We start from the raw sequence: 27,539 nt of genomic DNA on the forward strand, positions 1-27,539 counted from the left end.
CTTGTTTTTGTGTCACATTACAGTATTGTAGATCGTCTGCAATGTTATCTCTGGATACAGTAACTGAAATGTGCATGAAACGTCCATAAAGATGTAGTTTCTGACAATGCAGAATTAATTAATAACTAATGAAAACATTACATTTGAGATTAGAATATTAAATCAGACTAATTGATGAAAAAATACTTTTAATTTTGTAAAATGTAATGAATGTGACATTTTTTGAAAACTGTCTTGAATTCTGATATTGAAGAAATGAAAAAAATTCAATTTGTGTAAAAACTCATGTTTTACTGTTATTGCAAGGATCTTTAGATGCTTTACTTAAAGCTGACATTTAAAAATATGGCAACAGTTAATGACGATGACAATCACTGAATAATCCATCAATATTTATTCAAGTCAACAGTTGTTAAAAAGTATATTCTGCTCAAAATACTAGTGTATATTTTAACATACCTTTTTAATAATATACTTTTCTTCTCATAGCAAAGTGTAACAATGACAAAAATTTGGGAAAATAAAAACCTCTTTGTGGTTAGCTCTAAATCAAAATCTGACCAGATCAAAATTATTTTAGAGATTTTTTTCAAACAAACATCAGAGTTTTATTTATGGAAAAACAAGAACATTTCACTGCTTTCATTTCTAAAGTATTTTACATCCAGTCATACACAGAAACTTCAAATAAAAGCTAAACTCAATTATTCTACATGGTACAGAACTCCATGAAAACTGAAATGCACAGAAATTAATCCTGTCTGAATGTGTTCCCCTCTTTAACTTCAGTATCTAATGGGATACTGATGGGGATCTTAAGTACAAATACGACTGAGAATAAAAACAAAAAACTGGATTAAGGAAAACAAGCTGCTAGGCAAAAGTAGACCTCAGGTTTATCTTGGTCAGACAGTGAAAGACACAATCACAGTGAATCACTAGCAGCCTGCAAGAATCTGTTGACTTTAATATGTTCAACTTGCTGTTTACATCATCTGACCAGATTTTCCATAAGATTAGATGCCAAATTGGATCGGATCTGTTTTGGACCTATGGATTCTCATCAGAGTGAGTCTTCATGTGACGAGATAAATAACTTCTGTTACTGTAACTTTTTCCACAACTCCAACATGAGAATGGCTTCTCACCTGTGTGAATTGTCATATGATCATTTAAAGTTCTTTTCAGGGTGAAACTTTTTCCACAAGTCCCACAAGAGAAAGGCTTCTCACCTGTGTGAATTCTCAGGTGATAAGATAATTGTTCTTTTTGTGTGAAACTTTTTCCACAACTCCCACAAGAGAAAGGCTTCTCTCCTGTGTGAATTCTCATGTGAACTTTTAAAACACCTTTTTGAGAGAAACGTTTTCCACACGACCCACAAGAGAAAGACTTCTCACCCGTGTGAATTCTCATGTGAACTTTTAAAACACCTTTTTGAGAGAAACGTTTTCCACACGACCCACAAGAGAAAGGCTTCTCATCTGTGTGAATTCTCATGTGATTAGTTAAAGTATGTTTTTCACTGTAACTCTTTCCACAGATCCCACAAGAGAAAGGCTTCTCACCTGTGTGAATTCTCATGTGATGAGTTAAAGTACGTTTTTCACTGTAACTCTTTCCGCAGATCCCACAAGCGAAAGGCTTCTCACCTGTGTGAATTCTCATGTGATGAGTTAAAGTTCGTTTTTCACTGTAACTCTTTCCACAGATCCCACAAGCGAAAGGCTTCTCACCTGTGTGAATTCTAATGTGCCGAGTTAAAGTCCCTCTTTCACTGTAACTCTTTCCACAGGTCCCACATGAGAAGGGCCTCTCACCTGTGTGAACCTTCATATGAGCATTTAAATGAGTTTTTAGGGAGAAACCTCTTCCACAAGACCCACAAGAGAAAGGCCTCTCACCATTGTGAATTTTCATATGAACATTTAAATAACCTTTGCGAGAGAAACTTCTTCCACAAGACCCACAAGAGAAAGGCTTCTCATCTGTGTGAGTTATCATGTGGACATTTAAATTAGTTTTTAGGGAGAAACTTCTTCCACAAGACCCACATGAGAAAGGCTTCTCACCTGTGTGAGTTTTCATGTGGACATTTAGAACGTCCTTTCGAGAGAAACTCTTTCCACAGGATCCACAGGAGAAAGGCTTCTCACCTGTGTGAATTCTCATGTGAACATTTAAATTAGTTTTTAGGGAGAAACCTCTTCCACAAGACCCACAAGAGAAAGGCCTCTCACCATTGTGAATTTTCATATGAACATTTAAATAATCTTTGCGAGAGAAACTTCTTCCACAAGACCCACAAGAGAAAGGCTTCTCATCTGTGTGAATTCTCATGTGGACATTTAAATTAGTTTTTAGGGAGAAACTTCTTCCACAAGACCCACAAGAGAAAGGCTTCTCACCTGTGTGAGTTTTCATGTGGACATTTAGAACGTCCTTTCGAGAGAAACTCTTTCCACAGGATCCACAGGAGAAAGGCCGCTCATCTTTGTGAATTCTTCTGTGTCTTAGCAAGATATTGTTTCGAGAAAAGTTTTTATCACAAATTTTACAAGAATATAATTTTTGCCCTGCGTGAGCTTTCTTGTGCTTTTCTTGTTTTGAAGTGTCAGTTCTGCCTTCCTGCTCTTTGGTTTTCTCATATTTCTCCTTTTGTTTTTGTTCTTCCTTTCTCTTTTTTCCTGGGTCTTCAGAATTGATTCCTTCCTGATTTTGGTTCTCAGTTTCTGCAGAGCCATGAGAGATGAGTTGGTTCCTCTGTGGTTCTGTTTCATTGAGAACCTCCTCCTCTTCACACACACAACATTGTGGAAGATCTGGAGAAAAAGACAAAACAAAAGCCTTTAAATGTCAATCAAACAAGGAAGTCTTCATTTTAATATTTTGTTGGATAAAAACAGGATTTTTTTCTGGCTCTGGAAAGAGGTTCTGCAGCATCCGGTGCAGGTCCACCAGGTTCCGAAACAGCTTTTTCCCACTTGCCATCAGACTGCTGAACTCTTAACTGGACTGCACTCAAAATCTGGTCTCCACTTCATACCATGCACATGTACAGAGCTAAATAACTTCCATTTTACTGTCAGTCCTGCTCTTTATATTTTATATTCATATTTATATTCATATTTTATACTGTATTTTATTTTATTCTGGAGTAACCTCACAACATTGGAACCTCAAAACATTGTCCTGAGCCGTATGCAACGAAATTTCGTTCTGTATACACCCTGTGCATGCAAAATGACAATAAAGTCAGTCTAAGTCTATTTGACTATTTTGTTGATGTAACCAGGATAATTTTTCTATACTAGATTTAGTTATTTTATTTTTTATTTTGTTAGATTTAATTTATTTTTATTTAAAAGTTTAATTAAAATCCCCCTTTAATTTATTTAACACCAACCAGGTGAGAACAACATTGTTCTCGCGCGGGTTTGACGTCATGTGACAGCTGCACGTCAGCGTCCTAAATTGACAGCTACGGCTTATATGGCTGCTAACCGCACCTTAGATAGGAAACGCTGTCAGACCCTGACGTACAGGTAGGCTTCTGGTCTGTTCCCAAAGCGGTTTTCAGATATCTATTGTATATTCTTCAATCGTGTACCTCTGTTAACTTGCAGACGGGTGATTAATCAACTGAACGTTGTAAAGATCACGGTTGGTCAAGAGGGAACTGGTGAGTGTTTGCTCGGGAGCTAGCATGCTAGCGCTAGTCTCCCCAGCCTGTTGTAATTATACACCGATCTAAAGCACATTCAAATTGAAATGCTTACTGAAACTATTGTGTAAAAATACTGTTTTGCATAAGTTGCATTTAATTATTATGTAAACTCCTGCAATTATAAGAAAAACACATGTACATGTAAATTGATTATTTAGGCCTGTTTACACAGGCCAGGTGTATTGCAGATCCCTCGCTCAAGGAGTGGCTGAAGGGTCTGGAATACAGCAAGGATTGTCTGGCTTCATGCTGACCAGACTGGCGAGCTAACCGTTTAAGCGGATCCGGAAATACAACACCTATTATCTGAGGAAACTCTTCCGAACTGGTTGGAAATTCAGCTCAACAAGTCTTCACTGAAGGAATTGGATTATTATTATTATTTTGTTTTTCCCTTTCATCATCAACAAAGACTGGTTGACTTCCTTGGTGTAAGGAACTCTTTTGGACTCTAAACTGTGGACTAACTTGTACATATTGTAAATATTAATACAACTCACCAATTTTTGCACCATCTAACTGTCTCTGTGTTTTTACAAATTGCCACCTCCTCCAGCAGACGAACTAGTTTTTAAGGGATCACTTGGATTGATTTTAATTTGGATTATTTCAAATTCTACTAATCCTAGCATGTAACACGGGTTACATTACTTGGCGAGCTAGCCAGGAGGTTGTTGGCATTTTGTTAAACACATAATTTTTTTTTTCTCCTTCTGTCATCATCAATATGGATGAATTTCAAAACCTTGACGTAAAAATTCCAAACTCTGTTTTGGTTGAAGGTATTTCAGATGAAGATGATAAAGAGGAAGTATTTGACTTTTTGAAACAATATGGTAAGATAACAAAGACTGAAATCATTTCTGAAGCAGATTCTGAGTTTGAGGGCCAGCTTGTGGTTGAATTTAGCAGTGGTACAGCAGTAGCTGAATTGCGTTCCATTCTACCATATTCATTCAAATCATCTGAGAAGTCAGATACATTTTTATCTCTGAATTAGCTGTTGTATATGCAGAACATGTTGCACAGAATAAAACTCATTCTTATTTACTTGAGTTACAGAAGCTTGCAAAGCATTCCGGCATGGATTTTGCGGAGGTGTTAAAATCCACGATGACTCAGATTGGACAATCAGTTGCTGAACTACACTCAGCTGTTAAGATGGAGGATCCTGATGAGAAGTCTGAGGTTATTTCCTTTAGCGCAGCTCCATCTAATGGATGCATAACGTAACTCCAGCCTCTACTGTAGCGTCTATCCTATGCGCCTTAAACACGATGCAACTTATATATGAAAAAAGTTTTAAAATAGGCCATTCATTGAAGGTGCGCCTTATAATGTGGTTCGCCTTATAGTGCAGAAAATACGGTAATTATGCTTTATAATAATTGTAAAAAATAAAGGTAAATGCTTCACGGATTTCGCCTATCATGGGTTCTTTTGGGAACACAACCCCCGAGAAAAACGAGGGTTCACTGTATAGGTACATGTTTAAATAAAATGAAGATTGTTGAACTACTGACATGTCTCTGAAATTCCGAGCAAAAACTTTGTGTTTATTTTCAGAAAATGAGAAAAGGTCAAAATAATTTAAAAATGCAGTGCTTTCAGACCTTGAATAATGCAAAGAGAACTAGTTCATATTCATTAAGAAACAACAAAACAAATGTTTTAACTCAGGAAGAGTTCAGAAATCAATATTTGGTGGAATAACCAGGAGGTTTTCAATGGGGTTTAGTGCAGTGGTCTCTTCATTTTTTCCAGACCTGTATGTAGTTGTTAACGGTTTTAGTTGGACAAAACTATTTAATTTCTTATGTGAATGTATGTAAATAAGCAGTGAAGTTTAGAAAAATGCACCAACAAATAACTTCTCTTGGTCCTTAGCACTGCTGGGGGCTAAGGACCCCTAAAGGTCAGATCCTAGAATCGCCCCTGGGTTTAAATATTCTGCTATTAGAGCAGAATACTCCAGTCCAGGTTTGAAGAGTCTGGGTGTTGTAGTTTTTAAACTAGAGTCGATTAAACATGCGGAAGGAAAAAATAGGTGGAATCGCCCTTTAGCCATTTCCCGAATCGGAAGCTTGAATTGGAAACCAACTTCAGCTTCGTCTTTCTTAAACCTGATTAATCAGTAAAACATGAAGGTGTTTCGTACCTATCCGGTGTAAGATGATCCTCGGTATCCGGGTAAAATCCATCAGTCTGCGCTGATCCTCCATCTCTTCCTCCATCTTAACGTTGATTTCTTTCCACTCTGTGAATGTTTCTCCAGCAGGAGTTACCTGCTCGTTGATAAACTCTCTCTGAGGCGGAACTGAAGACATTTTCACTGAAAACACGGAAATATTTACCGAAAACACCAAACCTGTTTTCAAACTACCTTCTAAGAGGAGCTAATGCTACCTCGTGAGCTCCGTAGTTTCCTGTGTGTTTCACTTTGGCTGCACTGAAGAAACTGTAAACGATTTTTAGTTCCCGCTTGAATGTTCCGCTTTGAGCCTCCTCTCAACATAAAGTTATATTAAATATCTTACAACCAGTGTTGTATAAAGTACTGAAATCTCAGAGTCAAGTAAAAGTACAAGTACCTGTCCAAAATATGACTTTGGTAAAAGTCCAAGTCACTGACTGAAATGTTACTTGAGTTAAAGTCTTAAAGTATCTGAAACTTCTTGTACTTAAGTATGGAAATTACTGTAAAAATGGATGTACTCAAGTAATGTAATGAAAAGTACAAGTAAAAAGTAAAACAAAGCAAATGCAGTTTGAATGACATTTTTTATATTTTGGTAAACTTGTCAAATACACTTAAAATAATGTACCCAACCAAGTGCAGGCAAAATTAAACCTGCTAATAGATATACCTGCAGGCATCGTTTAGTTAAGAAATTTAGGTGCTTTACCTATAGCACAAGGTTAACTTAACCTGCTTTACAACTGAACCAGCTTCTTAGTAAACCCTCCAGGACAGAAAATACAAAGTTTTTGTAAGCCTTAAGTTTTCCCTTCAAGTAAGGTCAGTGCTGAAAATGAGAAAAATAAATAGTACAGAAAATGCTGCCACATTCCCTCCTAATTCAGGGATTGTGGTTTCTTAATTTCAGTGTTTATGCTACTGGACAAGAAACAGAGTTAAAATTGTCTTTTGTTCCTCACAGCACCTGTGCAGATCGATCACTGTGCGGTTTGAAGAGTTGGGTAGGAACTGTGTTTGCAGCCCCGGCCCTCATAATGAAGAACGGCTCTAGGAGCCGGTTCCCGTGGTTCAATTCAAAGAACCGACTCTAACAGCCCAAACATTCGGGACCGACCCATCAGCTAGATTCAGCAACCTATCTGTTTTTATTACGGATACGATAGTTTATAAAAACAGACATAGTATAAAACATATTTACTGAGATTACATTATAGAGTTCCAATTATAGCAGCATATTTTATGTTTCAGGTCAGTGTTGCTTCATAGACTGTCAGCTCCATCAGTATCAACCTCCAGGTAAAACAGCCGGTGTTGTTGCACAGGTGAGAGATCTCCTGCTGCATGTTTCATTGGTAATCGTTCTGCACTGATTGCTGGAGAACTCAGACTTCAATCATAGTAGCAGGCAGAAATGAGGAACCTTTACTGGGGTCAACAAAATGGAAGACACGGCGTGTCTGATCTCTCAAATATCAAATATCTCTACAAAAGGAAGAAAGGAGACCAACAGATTATTCAACCAGCTTTAGCTCTGTAGAGCAAATAATAATAATAATAATACAAAAGACTTTGAGGCATTTTTTTTAATCACATCACAAAAGAGAAAACTTTTGTCTAGATTAGTTCTGGAGAGCCGGTACCTCAGGCCAAACGGATTCAAAGAGAGACAGCAGACAGAAGCAGCACAAAACCAAGAGTAAAAAAAAAGACAAAAAGAAACAGATAATATTTCTGTGGGGACTTAATGGACCAAGAACTGATTGATGGATGTAAGCTCCCGCTGATCTCGATCATCGCTGAGTGTTTGTGCTGCCAAGCCTCTTGAGGGGTTTAAAGAAAGGCCAACAGGAAAACATCTAAACGCGAAAATGAATGTACAGAATCACAGAGGAGGACAAAAAAGTCCCAATACAAACAGATAGCCAGCAGCGACGCTACATATTAAAACAAAGATTTAAAGGAGAGTTTCATTTTTCTTTGCAGTTTTCAGGTTTGTAAAAGTGTGAGTGTGTGAAAACTTTTGAAAGGTTTTATGTTTCATTGGACACAATGAAACAAATCTGGAAATCTAAATTCACACATTTTATGTAAATATTGCCAAAAAAACGTCTCTCCATAAACTGCTTGTATAACAACATAGACAGTGTAACCAACGGTAACACATTCCAAAGATGAAGGAAAACTCTGTGATGTCACAACTAGAGTCATGCTTGTGATGTCATCAGCTCTCTATCTATGTAACAAACTTCTACCTTCTTGTCATTGCTTGCTGCACTACTGAGGAGTTCAGACGCACGCAAAGCGCTTTTACAGTGAGATTGTTAGCAGACTGATTTGAACAAGTACTATTTTGTCAAAACATGGCAGATCAAAGCCAAAATTGTTCCATCAGTGATTTAGCCAAAGGACGTCAGTATGGGTGGGTAGGGAACAGACCTCCTCCCTTTGATTTCCACATAGAGATACAACGACTTGCCTCTCTTTTAAAAATGGAGAAAGCAAAATTATTTGACCAGAACCAAAAGCTGGACGATACCCAAACAAAACTGGAGGAAACAAAAGCTGAGGTAGAGAGGCAGAGAGCTCTTAAGGAGATTTTCCTCAGCAGGAACATCGAGTTGAAGGAACAACTACAGGCAATTGAAAAGGGCAACAATCCAGAGATTCTCAGCCCAGCAATTATCGATTCTGAGGTGGACAGCCACACAAAACAGCAGCTGCAAGAGGACTTAGACCTAGCGAAGATAGATCATATTGCCACAGAGCGAGCGTTCATGTCAAGGATTAAGGAATTAAAAGAAAAAAACAGAGCACTCCAACAAGAGCTGGACGACATGAAGGCTAAATATGAGGAGCTTCAGTCCAAATCTGAAGCAGACATTAGTGAGATCAAACGTCAGGCTGACCTGCAGGTGGTCAATGAAGACAAGATCAGACAGGACCAAAATTTAATAGAGAAAATGTCCAAGGAGATCAGCAGCTTCAAGGAATCCGAGAAATACCTGTTGAGAGAACTGGAGCAGATTAATGGTTCATACGAAGAACTAAAGTCGAGGTATGAAGCAGATGTGACTCATATGACAGAAGCTAATTTGGAAAAAACCAAACATGATCTTGTTGAGCTCATCAAGGCACTCAGAGCAGAGAAGGACAACCTCAACCAGAGAAATGCAGAAGATATCTCTTTCCTGCAATGGCAATCAACTAAGGTAATAAAACATCTGCATTCTGTTCTGGAGTTCGCAACAGTTAATTACCACGAACTAAAAGCCAGATATGAAGGAAATGTTCTGACTCTAATGCAGCAGTTAGAAACATCTAAGCAGCATATACATAAAGAGATTAAAACTTATTCAGAGCAAATGATGAGTGTCCTGAAGATTATCACCGAGCTTAAAGCTGAGAAAGACAGTCTCCTAAAACAACTGACTGCTTTTCAACAACTTCCCTCCTGCTGTGAGCTTAACTCACAGCAGCAAAACATGAAAACTGATCATCAACTCAAACACGAATTAGGACCTGCGAGACAAAAAGAACCAAACGACAAAGACACTACCCCGGAAAACCAGGTTTCTGACACTGTGTCCTTGGATCAGGACCGTCTGACAGAGGAAACCCTGTCAGAAAACATTGATGTTCCTGATGCCTCTCCTAACCAGGTAAATGACTTTATGGAAAACATGCCGAGTAACTTAGAATCCATGGACGTGACGGACCGCTCTGTGGAAAATCTGTCACAGGAACCAGTGGGGGCAGTCGCCAAGGAAAAATCAGTGTGGAAGAAGATACGACACTGTTTGGGGCTCAGAAAACCACAAATGTTCAAGAAGAAAAGCAAAAAAGCCTCTGAGTCAAGCGATTAGGCAAAAATGTAATTTCTGAACCGTTTGCAACCCCAAAATATATTTCTTATTTTAGATCCCCCCCAAAAAAATGACCGTGGGTTTTTCTCCGGGTGCTCCGGTTTCCCACAGATTTCCAAAACCATATAAATTAGGGTTATTAACCAAAGTAAATTGTCCTCAAAAAAGGTAGTATTAATTTCTGGAAAATTTAATTTGCAAACGGTTCCGATTGGAGAAACATTTGTGGTGAGAAAAGCAAGAAAACCTCTAAAACAAGCAACTAGTTAAAGAGTCCAGGTCAGTCCTGAACCATTTTCAAAACCCCAAATTACATTTTATATTTTAGACTAAAAAACAAAAAAGGACAACACGGTGATGCAGTGGTTAGTGCTGCATCTTCACAGAAAAGCGTTCTTCATTCTCAACCAGGCGCCTCTTTCTGTGGGAGTTTGTCTGTTCTCCCCGTGTTAGTGTGGGGTTTTCTCCGGGTGCTCCGGTTCCCCCCAGGATTTCAAAAATGATTTAAATTGGGGTTATTGACTATAATGTACATTGTCCTCACAAAGGTATTAATTTCTAGAAAATTGAACTTGCAAATGGTTCAGATTAGAGAAACATAGTGAGAGTTGCCCTCCACAGGTTGCCCTCCGCAAGTTGCTCTCCGCAGGTTGCCCTCCGCAGGTTGCTCTCCGCAGGTTGCCCTCCACAGGTTGCTCTCCACAGGTTGCTCTCCACAGGTTGCTCTCCACAGGTTGCTCTCCACAGGTTGCCCTTCCTCACCAGTTTCTAGATGCAGTCAAGGTTTTTTAATGGGATCCGTTTTAGTGGCCTTAGCATCTCGTCTCTGCTTTTTGCAGATGTGATGAGGTCCTATTGGCTTCATCAGCTGTGGGCAAATAAACTTTGTCGTAGGCCTAACAAGGCGAATGCCTGAACTGGAAAAGGAGGGGCCCTTGCTGTTGCTGTTGAGCCATGTTGCATTGCTTGATAGCTAGTTGTTGCCAGGAATAAACCCAGTCCTGTTTTTTTCCTTTGCAAAAGTTGTTCTCACTGTTGCTTTTGATATATTTTAAAGAAATGTTTATTGTCACAATAGAAGGAGCAAAGAGTCGGGGAGGAGACAACAGACCAGAGGCCAGCAGCAGGACCATGATGTAGGATCTTCTCTTACCTGAGAATAATTTGCTTAAGACGAGCAAATTATTACAGACACACAATTACTTATCTTAGAGATACGTAATAATTTGTTTATTATCTTAGAGATAATTTATTTATCTCTAAGATAATAAGCAAATTATTACTTATTACAGATAATAATAAGCAAATTATTACTTATCTTAGAGATACGTAATAATTTGTTTATTATCTTAGAGATAATTCACTTATCTCTAAGATAAGCAAATTATAACTTATCTTAAATATCAGTGATAATTTGCTTATGCCCTAATTTCCACACGACTCACACAAACACAACCCTAATGCTCTTCATGTAAGTGGAGCACAAAATCAACACGATGTTTATGAGCCACACAAATACAGGCCACAAGCACACAAATGTGGACACGTTGTGTGTCTGACCCACACAAACACAAACACGCACAATGCAACACAGGCACACACATATATTCCTACATAGCTTATTTCTTACAAATGAAGTAAATCATAAAAATAGTAAAATAAACCCCAGCTAGTAGATATGAACGCTCCTCTTGCCGGTGCTCAGATTCTGTGTCTGTGACACCCAGAGGAGGTGAAATGATCCCATATGCCCCATTTATATTTTATTTGTAAATATTTCTGACAAACTGTTGTTGCACCAATTATTACAGTAGTTTAATTTTTAGCTTCACCGCACAGTCACATTTAGATATAGAAAAATCCATATTGGAATATTGGAATATTCCAATGTTAGCTATTGGAACAGTTAGCAGGCCATGACGGCAACACTGTCTTTAGAAGACTGCTTGATACTGGATATTACGACATTTAATTTCTATTTACATTGAACTGAATTTTTGATTTGCTGATGCATATTGGAGCATTAAATATTTGACCAATTCTGACATGTAGCAAGTGGTTACTGGACACTTTTGTTGTTCATACGTTGATTGATATGATTCCTTTGGAGCTGAACACAGTTCCCCGCCTGCTGCTGTTTACTCAGGATGATTTGCGTTCTCAGATCCTTTCTCAGGAATCATAAATGTTTATGCAGGAAATTACAACACCGTCTCTGTCCTGAATTTCAAATATAGAGGCAGAGGCGAAGGATGAGACAAAGTCAGTTGATTGTTTGAGAATAAATTCTCAGAAGGATGAAAGTTAGTCTCAGTTTAAACACAATCACACTGAAAATGTTCATGTCAATTGTAACAGTTATGGGCTAGGCAGCTAACTGCGGCTACATAAGCAGCATCAGAAGAGTGGCCTTTTAAGGAGCCTGAGGTGTGAAAAAAACAGGACGCAGTGCTTTTAGTTTTGGTGAAAATATATTAAGTGATTTGAATAAAAAAACATACAATTACAACAACACAATGAGACACATGAGAATTGAGTCAGAATAAATTGATTTCCAAATCATAAAGTCCATAGTCCATTTCTAGCTCGCCATCTTTCGATCCAGATGAGGATCTGATCCGACAGGTGAAAAAAAAAACCCGACCTAAAAGGTCAGAAAACCCGTTAAGTGTTTTATCAGAAACAATTATGTACAAATATAATACAAAGTAAATAATTATTAAATTTAAACATGTAGTTTATGCATACTAAATGCAAATGCAATATTTAGATTCCTAATAATTAAACAAACATTTCAATCAGGTTAAATTAACCATAATTTAAATAAAACAAAACTATCATATTTCAACTAACCAATTTAAAGTTAAAATGCACTTCCAAAATATCAATCAAGAAAAATAAAATAAATTAATCATCAAATACTCAAGCAGAGTGAGGGAAGGAAAATAAATAAATAAATAAATATACTGCGTAATATCAACTTAAGTGTAGCTACATTCTGTTCTGATCAATTTTATCTTAAACTTCAGTGCCTCAGCATCAATGTAAAGGTGTCAGAATACGCACAAAATTCAGCAACAAGTTACCTTTTAGAAGAGAGTGGGGCGTACTGAGCCACAATCAGCACTAACAGAATCCTGGTGGCGGTCCAGGTAAACAATGCCAGTGATTCTAATAAAACAACCCTCCAATGAGCAATCGAGCAGAAGTACCACATGAAAAAGTAATACTGTTAACAAATAACAAACTCACCCAGCAATCAAATCAATAGGTTCAAAGATTTTTGGAGGAATTCCTGAGGAAGACGCCAACAGCAAGCCACAATCAGTGGAACAGGTGAGGATCTTTTACTGCGCACTGGAGGCGTGGCTTTAAATAAGTTAGCAGAGTTCGGGCAACACAGGAAGTGGGCCCGCAAAAATAAAAGTCCTTTACTAATTGCGGGTTACACAATGCAATATAATCCCGTGAGTCCACTATGAATAATTCAGCTCCTCCGGGGGAATCCCGAGGCGTTCCCAGCCCAGAGACATAGTCCCTCCAGCGTGTCCTGGGTCTTCCCCGGGGCCTCCTCCCGGTGGGACGTGCCCGGAACGCCTCACCAGGAGGCATCCAGGAGGCATCCTGATCAGATGCCCGAGCCTCAACTGGCTCCTCTCGATGTGAAGGAGCAGCGGCTCTACTCTGAGTCCCTCCCGGATGACTGAGCTTCTCACCCTATCTCTAAGGGAGAGCCCAGCCACCCTACAGAGAAAACCCATTTCGGCCGCTTGTATCCGCAATCTCGTTCTTTCAGTCATGACCCAAATCTTATGACCGTAGATGAGGGTGGGAACGTAGATCGACCGGTAAATCGAGAGCTTCGCTTTTTGGCTCAGCTCTTTCTTCACCACGACGGACCGGTACAGCGCTCGCTTGACGGCAGACGCTGCGCCAATCCGCCTGTCGATCTCCAGCTCCCTTCTTCCCTCGTTCATGTACAAGATCCCAAGATACTTGAACTCCTCCACTTGGGGCAGGACATCCCCCCTGACCCGGAGAAGGCACTCTACCCTTTTCTGGCTCAAGACCATGGCCTCGGATTTGGAGGCACTGATCCTCATCCAGGCCGCTTCACACTCGGCTGCGAAGCGCTCCAGCAAGAGCTGCAGATCACGACCTGATGAAGCCAGTAGGACCACATCATCCGCAAAAAGCAGAGATGACGTCCTAAGGCCACCAAAACGGATCCCCTCAACACCTTGGTAAAAGGAGATAGGTAAACACCTGGTTTTAGACCACAATAACTTATTAGTATGGTGTAGGGCCTCCTTTTGCAGCCTTTTGCTGCCAGATATCACGTCTGGCAGCTGAAGGAGCAACAGCTTGTCCTGCTCTCTCCCGTCCTTACTGATAACTTTGCCTGAGCTACTTTTAAAGTGACAGTTTTTATAGTTATATTCACATTTTCAACGTCATAACTGGATTACTACAAACCTAAGGACTGGGGGATTTTCTTACTTTTATTTTTACCTTACTTTACCAACTTCATCTCCAAGCTGAACCAGGACAAAATGCCTCCGGCCGACCCCAAGGACATTAGCAGTATTATGCAACGACTTCAGTCTATAGAAATGAAGATCAAACAGCTGGAGGTGAACTTTGAAATCAACGCTAACTGTGGAAATCAGACAACTCTTCCTCAAATCAACGGAGAGGCTGTACGCCTCGCATCAAGCAGCTCACCCTGGAACGCTCTGGGTGCCAAGCCGAAGCAAACGTCTCACACCGCAGATCCAATGAGGCGACTACAGGGAGAAGCCCTCACCTGGACGAATCAGCGTGGCCGGCTCTGAGCCGAAACCCACCTTCAACCTCAACACCTGCTCCACCAAAGAAAAACAAACAAGCAGCTGCAACCAAAACGGTTCCACCGACCCCGCTCCCAAGGACAGAGCGACCAGCCAGAGCCTCAAAACATTCTGACTCTGTGGGAATCCCACTGAAAAACAGATTTTCTGTTCTCCAGCCTGAGCCTCTGAGTGAAACCTCGCTTTCAAACATCAACAATGAGGCAAGTCTAACACATCCACCCCCCAAAGCTCCAAAGGACAAAGCGGCTACTAGGAAAACGAAAGGTATGCCAAAAGTGCTTATTGTTGGAGATGAGGCAGTAAATGGAATCAGTCACGTTTGCAATCCCAAGAAAACGAGAGTGATTTCTTTTCCTGGTGACACTGTATCTGATTTAACTCGTAAAGTTCTTTCGCTGACCGCTGATCAGTCAGATATTGAGTCCTTAGTTGTGCATGTTGGAGCCAACGATGTGGCAAAGCAGAAATCTGAGATTCTGAAAAAGGACTTTAATATTCTTCTAAACACTATGGGAAAATTAAAAATGAAGTTATTTCTCAGTGGTCCAATTCCATCACCTCAATGGGGAGACGAAAAACACTCCAGGCTGGACATGATAAACAAATGGCTGATTAAAAGCTGCTCTGCCAGCTCAGTGACCTTCATCGATAACCTCTGGATCTATTGGCAGTGCTTTCACCTTTTTGGAAGAGGCGGACGCAATCTTAATAAACATGGGATAAAGCTGCTCACTGCAAATCTTTTTCACTTTATCAACAAGGACAGCAACGTGATCATCGCTTCAGAAGAACAGGCTCAAGGATTTCTGACTAGGAAGGAACCGTCGGCTTATCAGGCAAAAACAGCTGATATAACATCGACTGGAGACGGAGCGACTAGTTCCCTTCCTCCTTTTCCCCTCCCTCTCTGCTCACCCACTCATTCACAGGATTCACAAGATACACATGGAGAAATGTCTTCTGGACCGGAGTTTCTTAAATTTACAGATGGAATGAATCAACAGGTTGTACTTGGGATGTCTCTTCTTAGCGCTCACGTAGCAGACCTCACTTCATTTAAGCCACCTGACTCTAACGTCCCAGAGGATCCATCACTCTGCGTTTCTGAGGTCTGAGGCCGGGGTCCAGACTTTATCTTTACGCCCTTCTTGCTCCAGAATGTGTCTGGCCCCTCGGCACTGCAGAACAGGACATTACCTGTCCGGATCACTACAAGAAAATCTACAAGAAACAGAAACATAAAATATAGGGGACCTAATTCAAACCTCAGACTGTTCCCCTGCCTAAAGGAACCTCAGACTGAAGAACTCTTGGCCTCCAAGTCACTTAAACTAGCTTTTTTAAATACCAGATCTCTCTGTACTAAGGCTCTATTAATTAATGATTTCATCACTGAGCATAATATCGATGTTATGTTTCTGACAGAAACATGGTTGAATGATAATAATGAATCGATCGTACTAATTGAATCTGCGCCTCCTAACTACAATTTCTTCAGTGAGAATAGAAAACACAAAAAAGGAGGAGGCGTGGCTTCAATATTTAAGAAAACCATAAACTGTAGTAAAATCTCTTTGGGTCACTTCACCTCTTTTGAGTATCTTGGAATTGAGGTTAAAGGCCACAAACGAACTTTGACTGTAACTCTATACAAAACTCCAACTTTTGTGGAAAATTTCTTTACTGACTTGAATGAACTTCTATCTCTTATATGTATTGATTATGATTGTTTAATAATTGTCGGTGATTTCAACATTCATGTTGACAACCCCCAAGACAGAGGGGCAAAAAAGCTCGCTAATATTTTAGAGACTTTTTGTCTAACACAACATGTCAAACAAGCAACACACACTCAAGGACACACACTGGACCTGGTTATCAGTAAGGGTGTGAATATTTCCAATGTCTCTGTAACTGATGTCGCCTGTCGGATCACTTCCTGTTATCTTTGAAAGTTCTTTATCTTTTAACCCACTTGGACAAACAGCAACCATCACAAAACGTTCTCTCACTGAAAACACAGCAGAAACTTTTAATCAAATCTACTCTTCTTCTTCACCCTTAAGCTGTAATGATGTAGATAAGTTGGTAAATGATTTTCAGTCTAAAGTCTCAGATATTATTGATTCCATTGCCCCAATTAAAATGAAGGTTGTGTCTGGTAGGAAGAAATCTCCATGGAGAAATGCACAAACAGTTAGATCTGCAAGGCAACTCTGCCGTAAGGCAGAACGAAAATGGCGTAAAACTCAACTCCACGTTCATTGTGACATCTATAAATAAAGACTACGTAACTATCATTTAACACTAAAACATGCAAGAGAGGCTTTCTTTGCAGATGTCATAAACAAAAACATTAACAATGCTCGAGCTTTATTTGCAACAGTTGACAGAATCACAAACCCTCCTGTGACGTTACCGCCTGAATTCCAATGTATTGCCGCCTGCAACCAGTTTTCCAGCTTCTTTTCAGAGAAAATTCAAAAAATCAGAGGATTAATCTGTACATCCACTATAAAGTCAGTACCAATGCTGAGCCCAAACAAAACAAATACAGGAAAATGACCCAATTCCAACTACTTAATTATTAAACCCTACAGGAAATTATAAGTCAACTAAGCTCCAGTTCCTGCTGTCTGGATGTCCTAGATCTATAACTCTAGAACATTTCTTTAAGAAAGTCCTGCCTGTTATTGCTGCTGATCTGATCCAAATAGTAAACTCATCGCTCTCATCAGGCGTTTTCCCCCAGGCTCTGAAAACAGCAGTAATCAAACCACTTATAAAAAAGAACAATCTGGACAAATCACTAATGCAGAATTACAGGCCGACCTTTGACCTCCCATTCATCAGCAAACTTATTGAAAAAGCTGTGTGTAAACAATTAACTAGCTTCCTAACTATAACCAACCTCTTTGACTCCTTCCAGTCTGGTTTTCGTGCTCACCACAGCACAGAGACTGCCCTCGTAAAAGTGTTCAATGACATCCATATAAATACGGACTGTGGGAGAACCACAGTGCTGGTTCTGTTGGATCTCAGTGCAGCTTTTGACACTGTTGACCATGACATGTTACTGAATCAACTGGAGAGTTGGGTCGGACTCTCCGGTCCAGTGATTAACTGGTTTGAATCCTACATAAAGAACAGGGATTTCTTTGTTTCAATTGAAAACTTTTCATCAAAGAGGTCAAAGGTCACATGTGGGGTACCCCAAGGTTCAATCCTAGGACCCCTTTTATTCAATATTTATATGCTCCCACTAGCTCAGGTTATAACAGGAAATAATATTAGCTACCATAACTATGCAGATGACACACAGCTCTACATTACGATGTCACCAGGTGACCTTTGACCCAATCCAATCACTGAACAGATGCTTAGAACAGATAAATGTGTGGATGTGCCAAAACTTTCTCCAGCTGAACAGAAACAAAACTGAAGTTATTATTTTTGGACCTAAAGAGGAACAATCTAGAGTTATAGATCTAGAATCAATGCACAGCTTCAGTTATTACAACTGAAAACCAGCGATCAGCCCGAAACCTGGGAGTAGTGATGGACTCTAACCTGAACCTCCAGAGCCACATAAAGACAGTCTCAAAGTCGGCCTTCTATCACCTGAAGAACATTTCCAGGATTAAAGGACTAATGTCTCAGCCAGATCTAGAGAAACTCATCCATGCGTTCATCTTCAGTCGTATTGATTATTGCAACAGCGTCTTCACAGGTCTGTCCAGCAAATCAATCAAACAGCTGCAGCTGATCCAGAATGCTGCTGCTGGCGTTCTGACTAAAACCAGGAAGATAGAGCACATAACACCAGTTTTAAAGTCCCTCCACTGGCTCCCTGTAGCTCAAAGAATAGACTTTAAAATACTGTTGTTAGTTTATAAATCACTGAACGGCTTAGCACCACAATACATTAAAGATCTGCTGTTGTTGTATCAACCTTCCAGACCTCTCAGGTTCTGGTTCTGGTTCTGCTCTGCATCCCCAGAACCAGAACCAAACGAGAAGAAGCAGCTTTCAGCATCTATGCACCACGAATTTGGAACAAACTTCCAGAAAACTGTAAAACAGCTGAAACACTGACTTCTTTTAAATCTCAACTGAAAACCCACCTGTTTAGAATTGTATTTGAAATGTAATCAATTACAAATTTATTGATGTAACTTGACTTAATGATTGATTCTATATTGCATTGTGATTCTGTGTTTGTTATGATGTAAAGCACTTTGAAATGCCTTGCTGCTGAAATGTGCTATACAAATAAAATTTGATTGATTGATTGATTGAATACAGCGTCAATTCGTCTTGGGAATGGCATATACAAGTCCTGCACAGTGGTCAGAGGGATTTCAAGCCATTCTTCTTGCAGGATAGTGGCCAGGTCACGACGTGATGCTGGTGGAGGAAATTGTTTCCTGACTCGCTCCTCCAAAGCACCCCAAAGTGGCTCAATAATATTTAGATCAGGTGACTGTGCAGGCCATGGGAGATGTTCAACTTCACTTTCATGTTCATCAAACCAATCTTTCACCAATCTCGCTGTGTGTATTGGTGCACTGTCATCCTGATACACGGCACCTCCTTCAGGATACAATGTTTGAACCATTGGATGCACATGGTCCTCCAGAATGGTTCGGTAGTCCTTGGCAGTGACGCGCCCATCTAGCACAAGTATGGGGCCAAGGGAATGCCATGATATGGCAGCCCAAACCATCACTGATCCACCCCCATGCTTCACTCTGGGCATGCAACAGTCTGGGTGGTACGCTTGTTTGGGGCTTCTCCACACCGTAACTCTCCCGGATGTGGGGAAAACAGTAAAGGTGGACTCATCAGAGAACAATACATGTTTCACATTGTCCACAGCCCAAGATTTGCGCTCCTTGCACCATTGAAACCGACGTTTGGCATTGGCACGAGTGACCAAAGGTTTGGCTATAGCAGCCCGGCCGTGTATATTGACCCTGTGGAGCTACCGACGGACAGTTTGGTGGAAACAGGAGAGTTGAGGTGCACATTTAATTCTGCCGTGATTTGGGCAGCCATGGTTTTATGTTTTTTGGATACAATCCGGGTTAGCACCCGAGCATCCCTTTCAGACAGCTTCCTCTTGCGTCCACAGTTAATCCTGTTGGATGTGGTTCGTCCTTCTTGGTGGTATGCTGACATAACCCTGGATACCGTGGCTCTTGAAACATCACAAAGACTTTTTAATAATAATTCTTTATTTAATCAGGTAAACCCCGTTGAGATCTAGATCTCATTTTCAACATTACATTTGAGATTAGAATATTAAATCAGACTAATTGATGAAAAAATACTTTTAATTTTGTAAAATGTCATGAATGTGACATTTTTTGAAAACTGCCTTGAATTCTGATATTGAGGAAATAAAAAAAATTCAATTAGTGTAAAAACTCATGTTTTACTGTTATTGCAAGGATCTTTAGATGCTTTACTTAAAGCTGACATTTAAAAATATGGCAACAGTTAATGACGATGACAATCACTGAATAATCCATCAATATTTATTCAAATCAACAGTTATTAAAAAGCATATTCTGCTCAAAATACTGGTGTATATTTTAACAAACCTTTTTAATAATATAATTTGCTTCTCATAGCAAAGTGTAACAATGACAAAAATTTGGGAACATAAAAACCTCTCTGTGGTTAGCTCTAAATCAAAATCTGACCAGATCAAAATTATTTTAGAGATTTTTTTCAAACAAACATCAGAGTTTTATTTATGGAAAAACAAGAACATTTCACTGCTTTCATTTCTAAAGTATTTTACATCCAGTCATACACAGAAACTTCAAATAAAAGCTAAACTCAATTATTCTACATGGTCCAGAACTCCATGAAAACTGAAATGCACAGAAATTAATCCTGTCTGAATGTGTTCCCCTCTTTAACTTCAGTATCTAATGGGATACTGATGGGGATCTTAAGTACAAATACGACTGAGAATTAAAACAAAAAACTGGATTAAGGAAAACAAGCTGCTAGGCAAAAGTAGACCTCAGGTTTATCTTGGTCAGACAGTGAAAGACACAATCACAGTGAATCACTAGCAGCCTGCAAGAATCTGTTGACTTTAATATGTTCAACTTGCTGTTTACATCATCTGACCAGATTTTCCATGAGATTAGATGCGAATTGGATCGGATCTGTTTTGGACCTATGGCTTCTCATCAGAGTGAGTCTTCATGTGACGAGATAAATTACTTGTGTTACTGTAACTTTTTCCACAAGTCCCACATGAGAATTCACCTGTGTGAATTCTCATGTGAACATTTAAATTACCTTTTTGAGAGAAACGTTTTCCACACGACCCACAAGAGAAAGGCTTCTCACCCGTGTGAATTCTCATGTGAACATTTAAATAACCTTTTTGAGCGCAACGTTTTCCACAGATCCCACAAGCGAAAGGCTTCTCACCTGTGTGAATTCTCATGTGATGAGTTAAAGTATGTTTTTCACTGTAACTCTTTCCACAGATCCCACAAGCGAAAGGCTTCTCACCTGTGTGAATTCTCATGTGATGAGTTAAAGTATGTTTTTCACTGTAACTCTTTCCACAGATCCCACAAGCGAAAGGCTTCTCACCTGTGTGAATTCTCATGTGATGAGTTAAAGTACGTTTTTCACTGTAACTCTTTCCACACGACCCACAAGAGAAAGGCTTCTCACCTGTGTGAATTCTCATGTGCCGAGTTAAAGTCCCTTTTTCACTGTAACTCTTTCCACAGATCCCACATGAGAAGGGCTTCTCACCTGTGTGAACTTTCATATGAGCATTTAAATGAGTTTTTAGGGAGAAACCTCTTCCACAAGACCCACAAGAGAAAGGCCTCTCACCAGTGTGAATTTTCATATGAACATTTAAATAATCTTTGCGAGAGAAACTTCTTCCACAAGACCCACAAGAGAAAGGCTTCTCACCTGTGTGAGTTATCATGTGGACATTTAGAGCGTCCTTTCGAGAGAAACTCTTTCCACAGGATCCACAAGCGAAAGGCTTCTCACCTGTGTGAATTCTCATGTGATGAGTTAAAGTATGTTTTTCACTGTAACTCTTTCCACAGATCCCACAAGCGAAAGGCTTCTCACCTGTGTGAATTCTCATGTGATGAGTTAAAGTCCCTCTTTCACTGTAACTCTTTCCACAGATCCCACAAGCGAAAGGCTTCTCACATGTGTGAATTCTAATGTGCCGAGTTAAAGTCCCTCTTTTACTGTAACTCTTTCCACAGATCCCACAAGCGAAAGGCTTCTCACCTGTGTGAATTCTCATGTGATTAGTTAAAGGCCCTCTTTCACTGTAACTCTTTCCACAGGTCCCACATGAGAAGGGCTTCTCACCTGTGTGAACTTTCATATGTGCATTTAAATGAGTTTTTAGGGAGAAACCTCTTCCACAGGACCCACAAGAGAAAGGCTTCTCACCTGTGTGAATTATCATGTGATAAGTTAAAGTCCCTCTTTTACTGTAACTCTTTCCACAAGTCCCACAAGAAAAAGGCCGCTCATATCTGTGAATTCTTCTGTGCCTCAGCAAGATATCGTTTCGAGAAAAGGTTTTATCACAAATTTTACAAGAATATAATTTTTGCCCTGCGTGAGCTTTTTTGTGCTTTTCTTGTTTTGAAGTGTCAGTTCTGCCTTTCTGCTCTTTGGTTTTCTCATATTTCTCCTTTTGTTTTTGTTCTTCCTTTCTCTCTTTTCCTGGGTCTTCAGAATTGATTCCTTCCTGATTCTGGTTCTCAGTTTCTGCAGAGCCATGAGAGATGAGTTGGTTCCTCTGTGGTTCTGTTTCATTGAGAACCTCCTCCTCTTTACACACACAACATTGTGGGAGATCTGGACAAAAAGACAAAACAAAAGCCTTTAAATGTCAATCAAACTAGGAAGTCTTCCTATTAATATTTTGTTGGATAAAAACAGGATTTTTGGAGGGTTATTCTAAAATCGCAATCTTACAAGAATGAACATTAACTCAACCAATGAGGTTCTTCTGACCAGAATGGAACTAGATGTGAGTCAAAATATGATATTATGGACCTCCAGGTGAGCAAACAAGATGGTGATAGCTTAACTTAGTGGCTTAATCTAGTGGCTTCCATTCAAATATTACAAAACGTTTTCTTCCTCTATGTAGCTTCAGGATATATATCACATTAAAGAATGACATCAAATCTCTAAAGCAAAGCCCTAAAGTGCTTTCAAATCTTGACCCACTGATATTGTCAGACATTGCTCCACTCACACGCTCAACACACACTTTCAAAAGCACGACTAAATCTCAGCCTTTACTTTCCTGCGATTCGCAGCAGAATTGGTAACAGTGGGGTGATTGTTGTTAACATGCAGAAAATAATGGCAAAATGATCCTATTGAAAATATTTGACATGAATGTTGGACACATTGGAAGATTAAATATGAAAGGTGAAAATGGACAATGATATAAATTATTTAAGTCATTTATTTAATGCAATGGGCCCTCCCCCCTGGACCACCCCCATCTTATGTTCCTTCGTTTGCCTCCTCTCCCCCAAATCCAGGCGACATTTCCCATATTCTCAAACCTACAGCTTGACAGGTATGGGGCAAGGTGAGAGTTCATCTATTAAACTCACTGAAGATGAATATATAAACTAAAAGCTGGAGTACAGACATTTTTTATAAGATAAGACTGTCACGGATCACAAACTGTAATTTAGATATTATATGATGAATAGTAAACAGTCCAGGTCAAAGTTGATCATTCCAAGTATTTTAAATACTTAGAACGATATGAGATGCGTTTAAGGCACTTTTTAAAGTAGGAAATTAAACCTCAATGACACCAATAAGCAACTAATTTGTAGAATAAAAGTTAAATTATAGCTAAAATTAAAAATAATTGAGACTTTTACTATTTTTATTTTTTTAGGGCTAGCAGAGAAGAACTTGCTGGCCCTTACAGCCAACCAGTGAGTATTTAATATTTATCATTTGTGCAGATTGTTTAAACAGTTTTGAGACACAGCGATGTTTAACCAGTCTCTCCAGTAAACTGTATTCGGTGTAAAATTTCCTTCAGTGTAACGTTTGTTTTGGTTTTTTTTTTTGTTTGTTTTTTGTCTTTAAGTAGTGTTAATCATTGATATTTTCAGGCTAGTATCCTAGCTTTCCTATACTGCTTTGCAATTCACTGAAATGTCTAAACTAGAGTCGATTAAAGATGCGGAAGGAAAAAATAGGTGGAATCGCCCTTTAGCCATTTCCCGAATCGGAAGCTTGAATTGGAAACCAACTTCAGCTTCGTCTTTCTTAAACCTGATTAATCAGTAAAACATGAAGGTGTTTCGTACCTATCCGGTGTAAGATGATCCTCGGTATCCGGGTAAAATCCATCAGTCTGCGCTGATCCTCCATCTCTTCCTCCATCTTAACGTTGATTTCTTTCCACTCTGTGAATGTTTCTCCAGCAGGAGTTACCTGCTCGTTGATAAACTCTCTCTGAGGCGGAACTGAAGACATTTTCACTGAAAACACGGAAATATTTACCGAAAACACCAAACCTGTTTTCAAACTACCTTCTAAGAGGAGCTAATGCTACCTCGTGAGCTCCGTAGTTTCCCGTGTGTTTCACTTTGGCTGCACTGAAGAAACTGAAAACGATTTTTAGTTCCCGCTTGAATGTTCCGCTTTGAGCCTCCTCTCAACATAAAGTTATATTAAATATCTTACAACCAGTGTTGTATAAAGTACTGAAATCTCAGAGTCAAGTAAAAGTACAAGTACCTGTCCAAAATATGACTTTGGTAAAAGTCCAAGTCACTGACTGAAATGTTACTTGAGTTAAAGTCTTAAAGTATCTGAAACTTCTTGTACTTAAGTATGGAAATTACTGTAAAAATGGATGTACTCAAGTAATGTAAAGAAAAGTACAAGTAAAAAGTAAAACAAAGCAAATGCAGTTTGAATGACATTTTTTATATTTTGGTAAACTTGTCAAATACACTTAAAATAATGTACCCAACCAAGTGCAGGCAAAATTAAACCTGCTAATAGATATACCTGCAGGCATCGTTTAGTTAAGAAAATTAGGTGCTTTACCTATAGCACAAGGTTAACTTAACCTGCTTTACAACTGAACCAGCTTCTTAGTAAACCCTCCAGGACAGAAAATACAAAGTTTTTGTAAGCCTTAAGTTTTCCCTTCAAGTAAGGTCAGTGCTGAAAATGAGAAAAATAAATAGTACAGAAAATGCGGCCACATTCCCTCCTAATTCAGGGATTGTGGTTTCTTAATTTCAGTGTTTATGCTACTGGACGAGAAACAGAGTTAAAATTGTCTTTTGTTCCTCACAGCACCTGTGCAGATCGATCACTGTGCGGTTTGAAGAGTTGGGTAGGAACTGTGTTTGCAGCCCCGGCCCTCATAATGAAGAACGGCTCTAGGAGCCGGTTCCCGTGGTTCAATTCAAAGAACCGACTAACAGCCCAAACATTCGGGACCGACCCATCAGCTAGATTCAGCAACCTATCTGTTTTTATTACGGATACGATAGTTTATAAAAACAGACATAGTATAAAACATATTTACTGAGATTACATTATAGAGTTCCAATTATAGCAGCATATTTTATGTTTCAGGTCAGTGTTGCTTCATAGACTGTCAGCTCCATCAGTATCAGCCTCCAGGTAAAACAGCCGGTGTTGTTGCACAGGTGAGAAATCTCCTGCTGCATGTTTCATTGGTAATCGTTCTGCACTGATTGCTGGAGAACTCAGACTTCAATCATAGTAGCAGGCAGAAATGAGGAACCTTTACTGGGGTCAACAAAATGGAAGACACGGCGTGTCTTATCTCTCAAATATCAAATATCTCTACAAAATGAAGAAAGGAGACCAACAGATTATTCAACCAGCTTTAGCTCTGTAGAACAAATTATAATAATAATACAAAAGACTTTGAGGCATTTTTTTTAATCACATCACAAAAGAGAAAACTTTTGTCTAGATTAGTTCTGGAGAGCCGGTACCTCAGGCCAAACAGATCCAAAGAGAGACAGCAGACAGAAGCAGCACAAAACCAAGAGTAAAAAAAAAGACAAAAAGAAACAGATAATATTTCTGTGGGGACTTAATGGACCAAGAACTGATTGATGGATGTAAGCTCCCGCTGATCTCCATCATCGCTGAGTGTTTGTGCTGCCGAGCCTCTTGAGGGGTTTAAAGAAAGGCCAACAGGAAAACATCTAAACGTGAAAATGAATGTACAGAATCACAGAGGAGGACAAAAAAGTCCCAATACAAACAGATAGCCAGCAGCGACGCTACATATTAAAACAAAGATTTAAAGGAGAGTATCATTTTTCTTTGCAGTTTTCAGGTTTGTAAAAGTGTGAGTGTGTGAAAACTTTTGAAAGGTTTTATGTTTCATTGGACACAATGAAACAAATCTGGAAATCTAAATTCACACATTTTATGTAAATATTGCCAAAAAAACGTCTCTCCATAAACTGCTTGTATAACAACATAGACAGTGTAACCAACGGTAACACATTCCAAAGATGAAGGAAAACTCTGTGATGTCACAACTAGAGTCATGCTTGTGATGTCATCAGCTCTCTATCTATGTAACAAACTTCTACCTTCTTGTCATTGCTTGCTGCACTACTGAGGAGTTCAGACGCACGCAAAGCGCTTTTACAGTGAGATTGTTAGCAGACTGATTTGAACAAGTACTATTTTGTCAAAACATGGCAGATCAAAGCCAAAATTGTTCCATCAGTGAGATAGCCAAAGGACGTCAGTATGGGTGGGTAGGGAACAGACCTCCTCCCTTTGATTTCCACATAGAGATACAACGACTTGCCTCTCTTTTAAAAACGGAGAAAGCAAAATTGTTTGACCAGACCCAAAAGCTGGACGACACTCAAACAAAACTGGAGGAAACAAAAGCTGAGGTAGAGAGGCAGAGAGCTCTTAAGGAGATTTTCCTCAGCAGGAACATCGAGTTGAAGGAACAACTACAGGCAATTGAAAAGGGCAACAATCCAGAGACTCTCAGCCCTGCAATTATCGATTCCGAGGTGGACAGCCACACAAAACAGCAGCTGCAAGAGGACTTAGACCTAGCGAAGATAGATCATATTGCCACAGAGCGAGCGTTCATGTCAAGGATTAAGGAATTAAAAGAAAAAAACAGAGCACTCCAACAAGAGCTGGACGACATGAAGGCTAAATACGAGGAGCTTCAGTCCAAATCTGAAGCAGACATTAGTGAGATCAAACGTCAGGCTGACCTGCAGGTGGTCAATGAAGACAAGATCAGACAGGACCAAAATTTAATAGAGAAAATGTCCAAGGAGATCAGCAGCCTCAAGGAATCCGAGAAATATCTGTTGAGAGAACTGGAGCAGATTAATGGTTCATACGAAGAACTAAAGTCGAGGTATGAAGCAGATGTGACTCATATGACAGAAGCTAATTTGGAAAAAACCAAACATGATCTTGTTGAGCTCATCAAGGCACTCAGAGCAGAGAAGGACAACCTCAACCAGAGAAATGCAGAAGATATCTCTTTCCTCCAAAGGCAATCAACTAAGGCAATAAAACATCTGCAATCTGTTCTGGAGTTCGCAACAGTTAATTACCACGAACTAAAAGCCAGATATGAAGGAAATGTTCTGACTCTAATGCAGCAGTTAGAAACATCTAAGCAGCATATACATAAAGAGATTAAAACTTATTCAGAGCAAATGATGAGTGTCCTGAAGATTATCACCGAGCTTAAAGCTGAGAAAGACAGTCTCCTAAAACAACTGACTGCTTTTCAACAACTTCCCTCCGGCTGTGAGCTTAACTCACAGCAGCAAAACATGAAA

At 39.5% G+C, this 27,539-nt stretch overlaps 2 protein-coding genes across 3 annotated transcripts; both read right to left on the reverse strand.

Moving 5' to 3' along the window:
* Positions 1-375: 375 nt before the first annotated feature.
* On the reverse strand, positions 376-6,160 carry LOC111611171 (gastrula zinc finger protein XlCGF26.1-like). 2 transcript variants are annotated; one of them, XM_023346934.1, is made up of 3 exons: positions 5,886-6,160; positions 1,463-2,822; positions 376-1,378 (listed from the first exon to the last, which is right to left on the reverse strand). In XM_023346934.1, the coding sequence occupies exons 1-3, from the start codon at positions 6,052-6,054 to the stop codon at positions 1,051-1,053; spliced, it is 1,857 nt and encodes a 618-aa protein (XP_023202702.1). In that variant the 5' UTR covers positions 6,055-6,160; the 3' UTR covers positions 376-1,050. The 2 variants fall into 2 exon arrangements, with proteins under 2 accessions (XP_023202702.1, XP_023202701.1); XM_023346933.1 differs by having other exon boundaries at positions 376-2,822.
* Positions 6,161-20,165: 14,005 nt separating this feature from the next.
* Positions 20,166-24,295, reverse strand: LOC111611174 (gastrula zinc finger protein XlCGF57.1-like). The gene is made up of 3 exons (XM_023346939.1): positions 24,015-24,295; positions 21,159-22,521; positions 20,166-21,074 (listed from the first exon to the last, which is right to left on the reverse strand). The coding sequence occupies exons 1-3, from the start codon at positions 24,181-24,183 to the stop codon at positions 20,840-20,842; spliced, it is 1,767 nt and encodes a 588-aa protein (XP_023202707.1). The 5' UTR covers positions 24,184-24,295; the 3' UTR covers positions 20,166-20,839.
* Between the last annotated feature and the right edge of the window lie 3,244 nt (positions 24,296-27,539).

Source organism: Xiphophorus maculatus, chromosome 14 (assembly GCF_002775205.1).
Source record: "Xiphophorus maculatus strain JP 163 A chromosome 14, X_maculatus-5.0-male, whole genome shotgun sequence".
NCBI classification, from domain to species: domain Eukaryota; kingdom Metazoa; phylum Chordata; class Actinopteri; order Cyprinodontiformes; family Poeciliidae; genus Xiphophorus; species Xiphophorus maculatus.

What these genes read in the sequence shown, in the direction of transcription:
- LOC111611174 (XM_023346939.1), bottom strand. Translation starts at nt 24,183, where the DNA reads ATGTCTTCAGTTCCGCCTCAGAGAGAGTTTATCAACGAGCAGGTAACT. An exon ending in GATCATCTTACACCGGATAG is followed by an intron (nt 22,522 to 24,014) that starts GTACGAAACACC and finishes CTTTTTGTCCAG; the next exon opens with ATCTCCCACAATGTTGTGTG. An exon ending in AAGCCTTTCGCTTGTGGGAT is followed by an intron (nt 21,075 to 21,158) that starts CTGTGGAAAGAG and finishes CGCTTGTGGGAT; the next exon opens with CTGTGGAAAACGTTGCGCTC.
- LOC111611171 (XM_023346933.1), bottom strand. Translation starts at nt 6,054, where the DNA reads ATGTCTTCAGTTCCGCCTCAGAGAGAGTTTATCAACGAGCAGGTAACT. An exon ending in GATCATCTTACACCGGATAG is followed by an intron (nt 2,823 to 5,885) that starts GTACGAAACACC and finishes CTTTTTCTCCAG; the next exon opens with ATCTTCCACAATGTTGTGTG.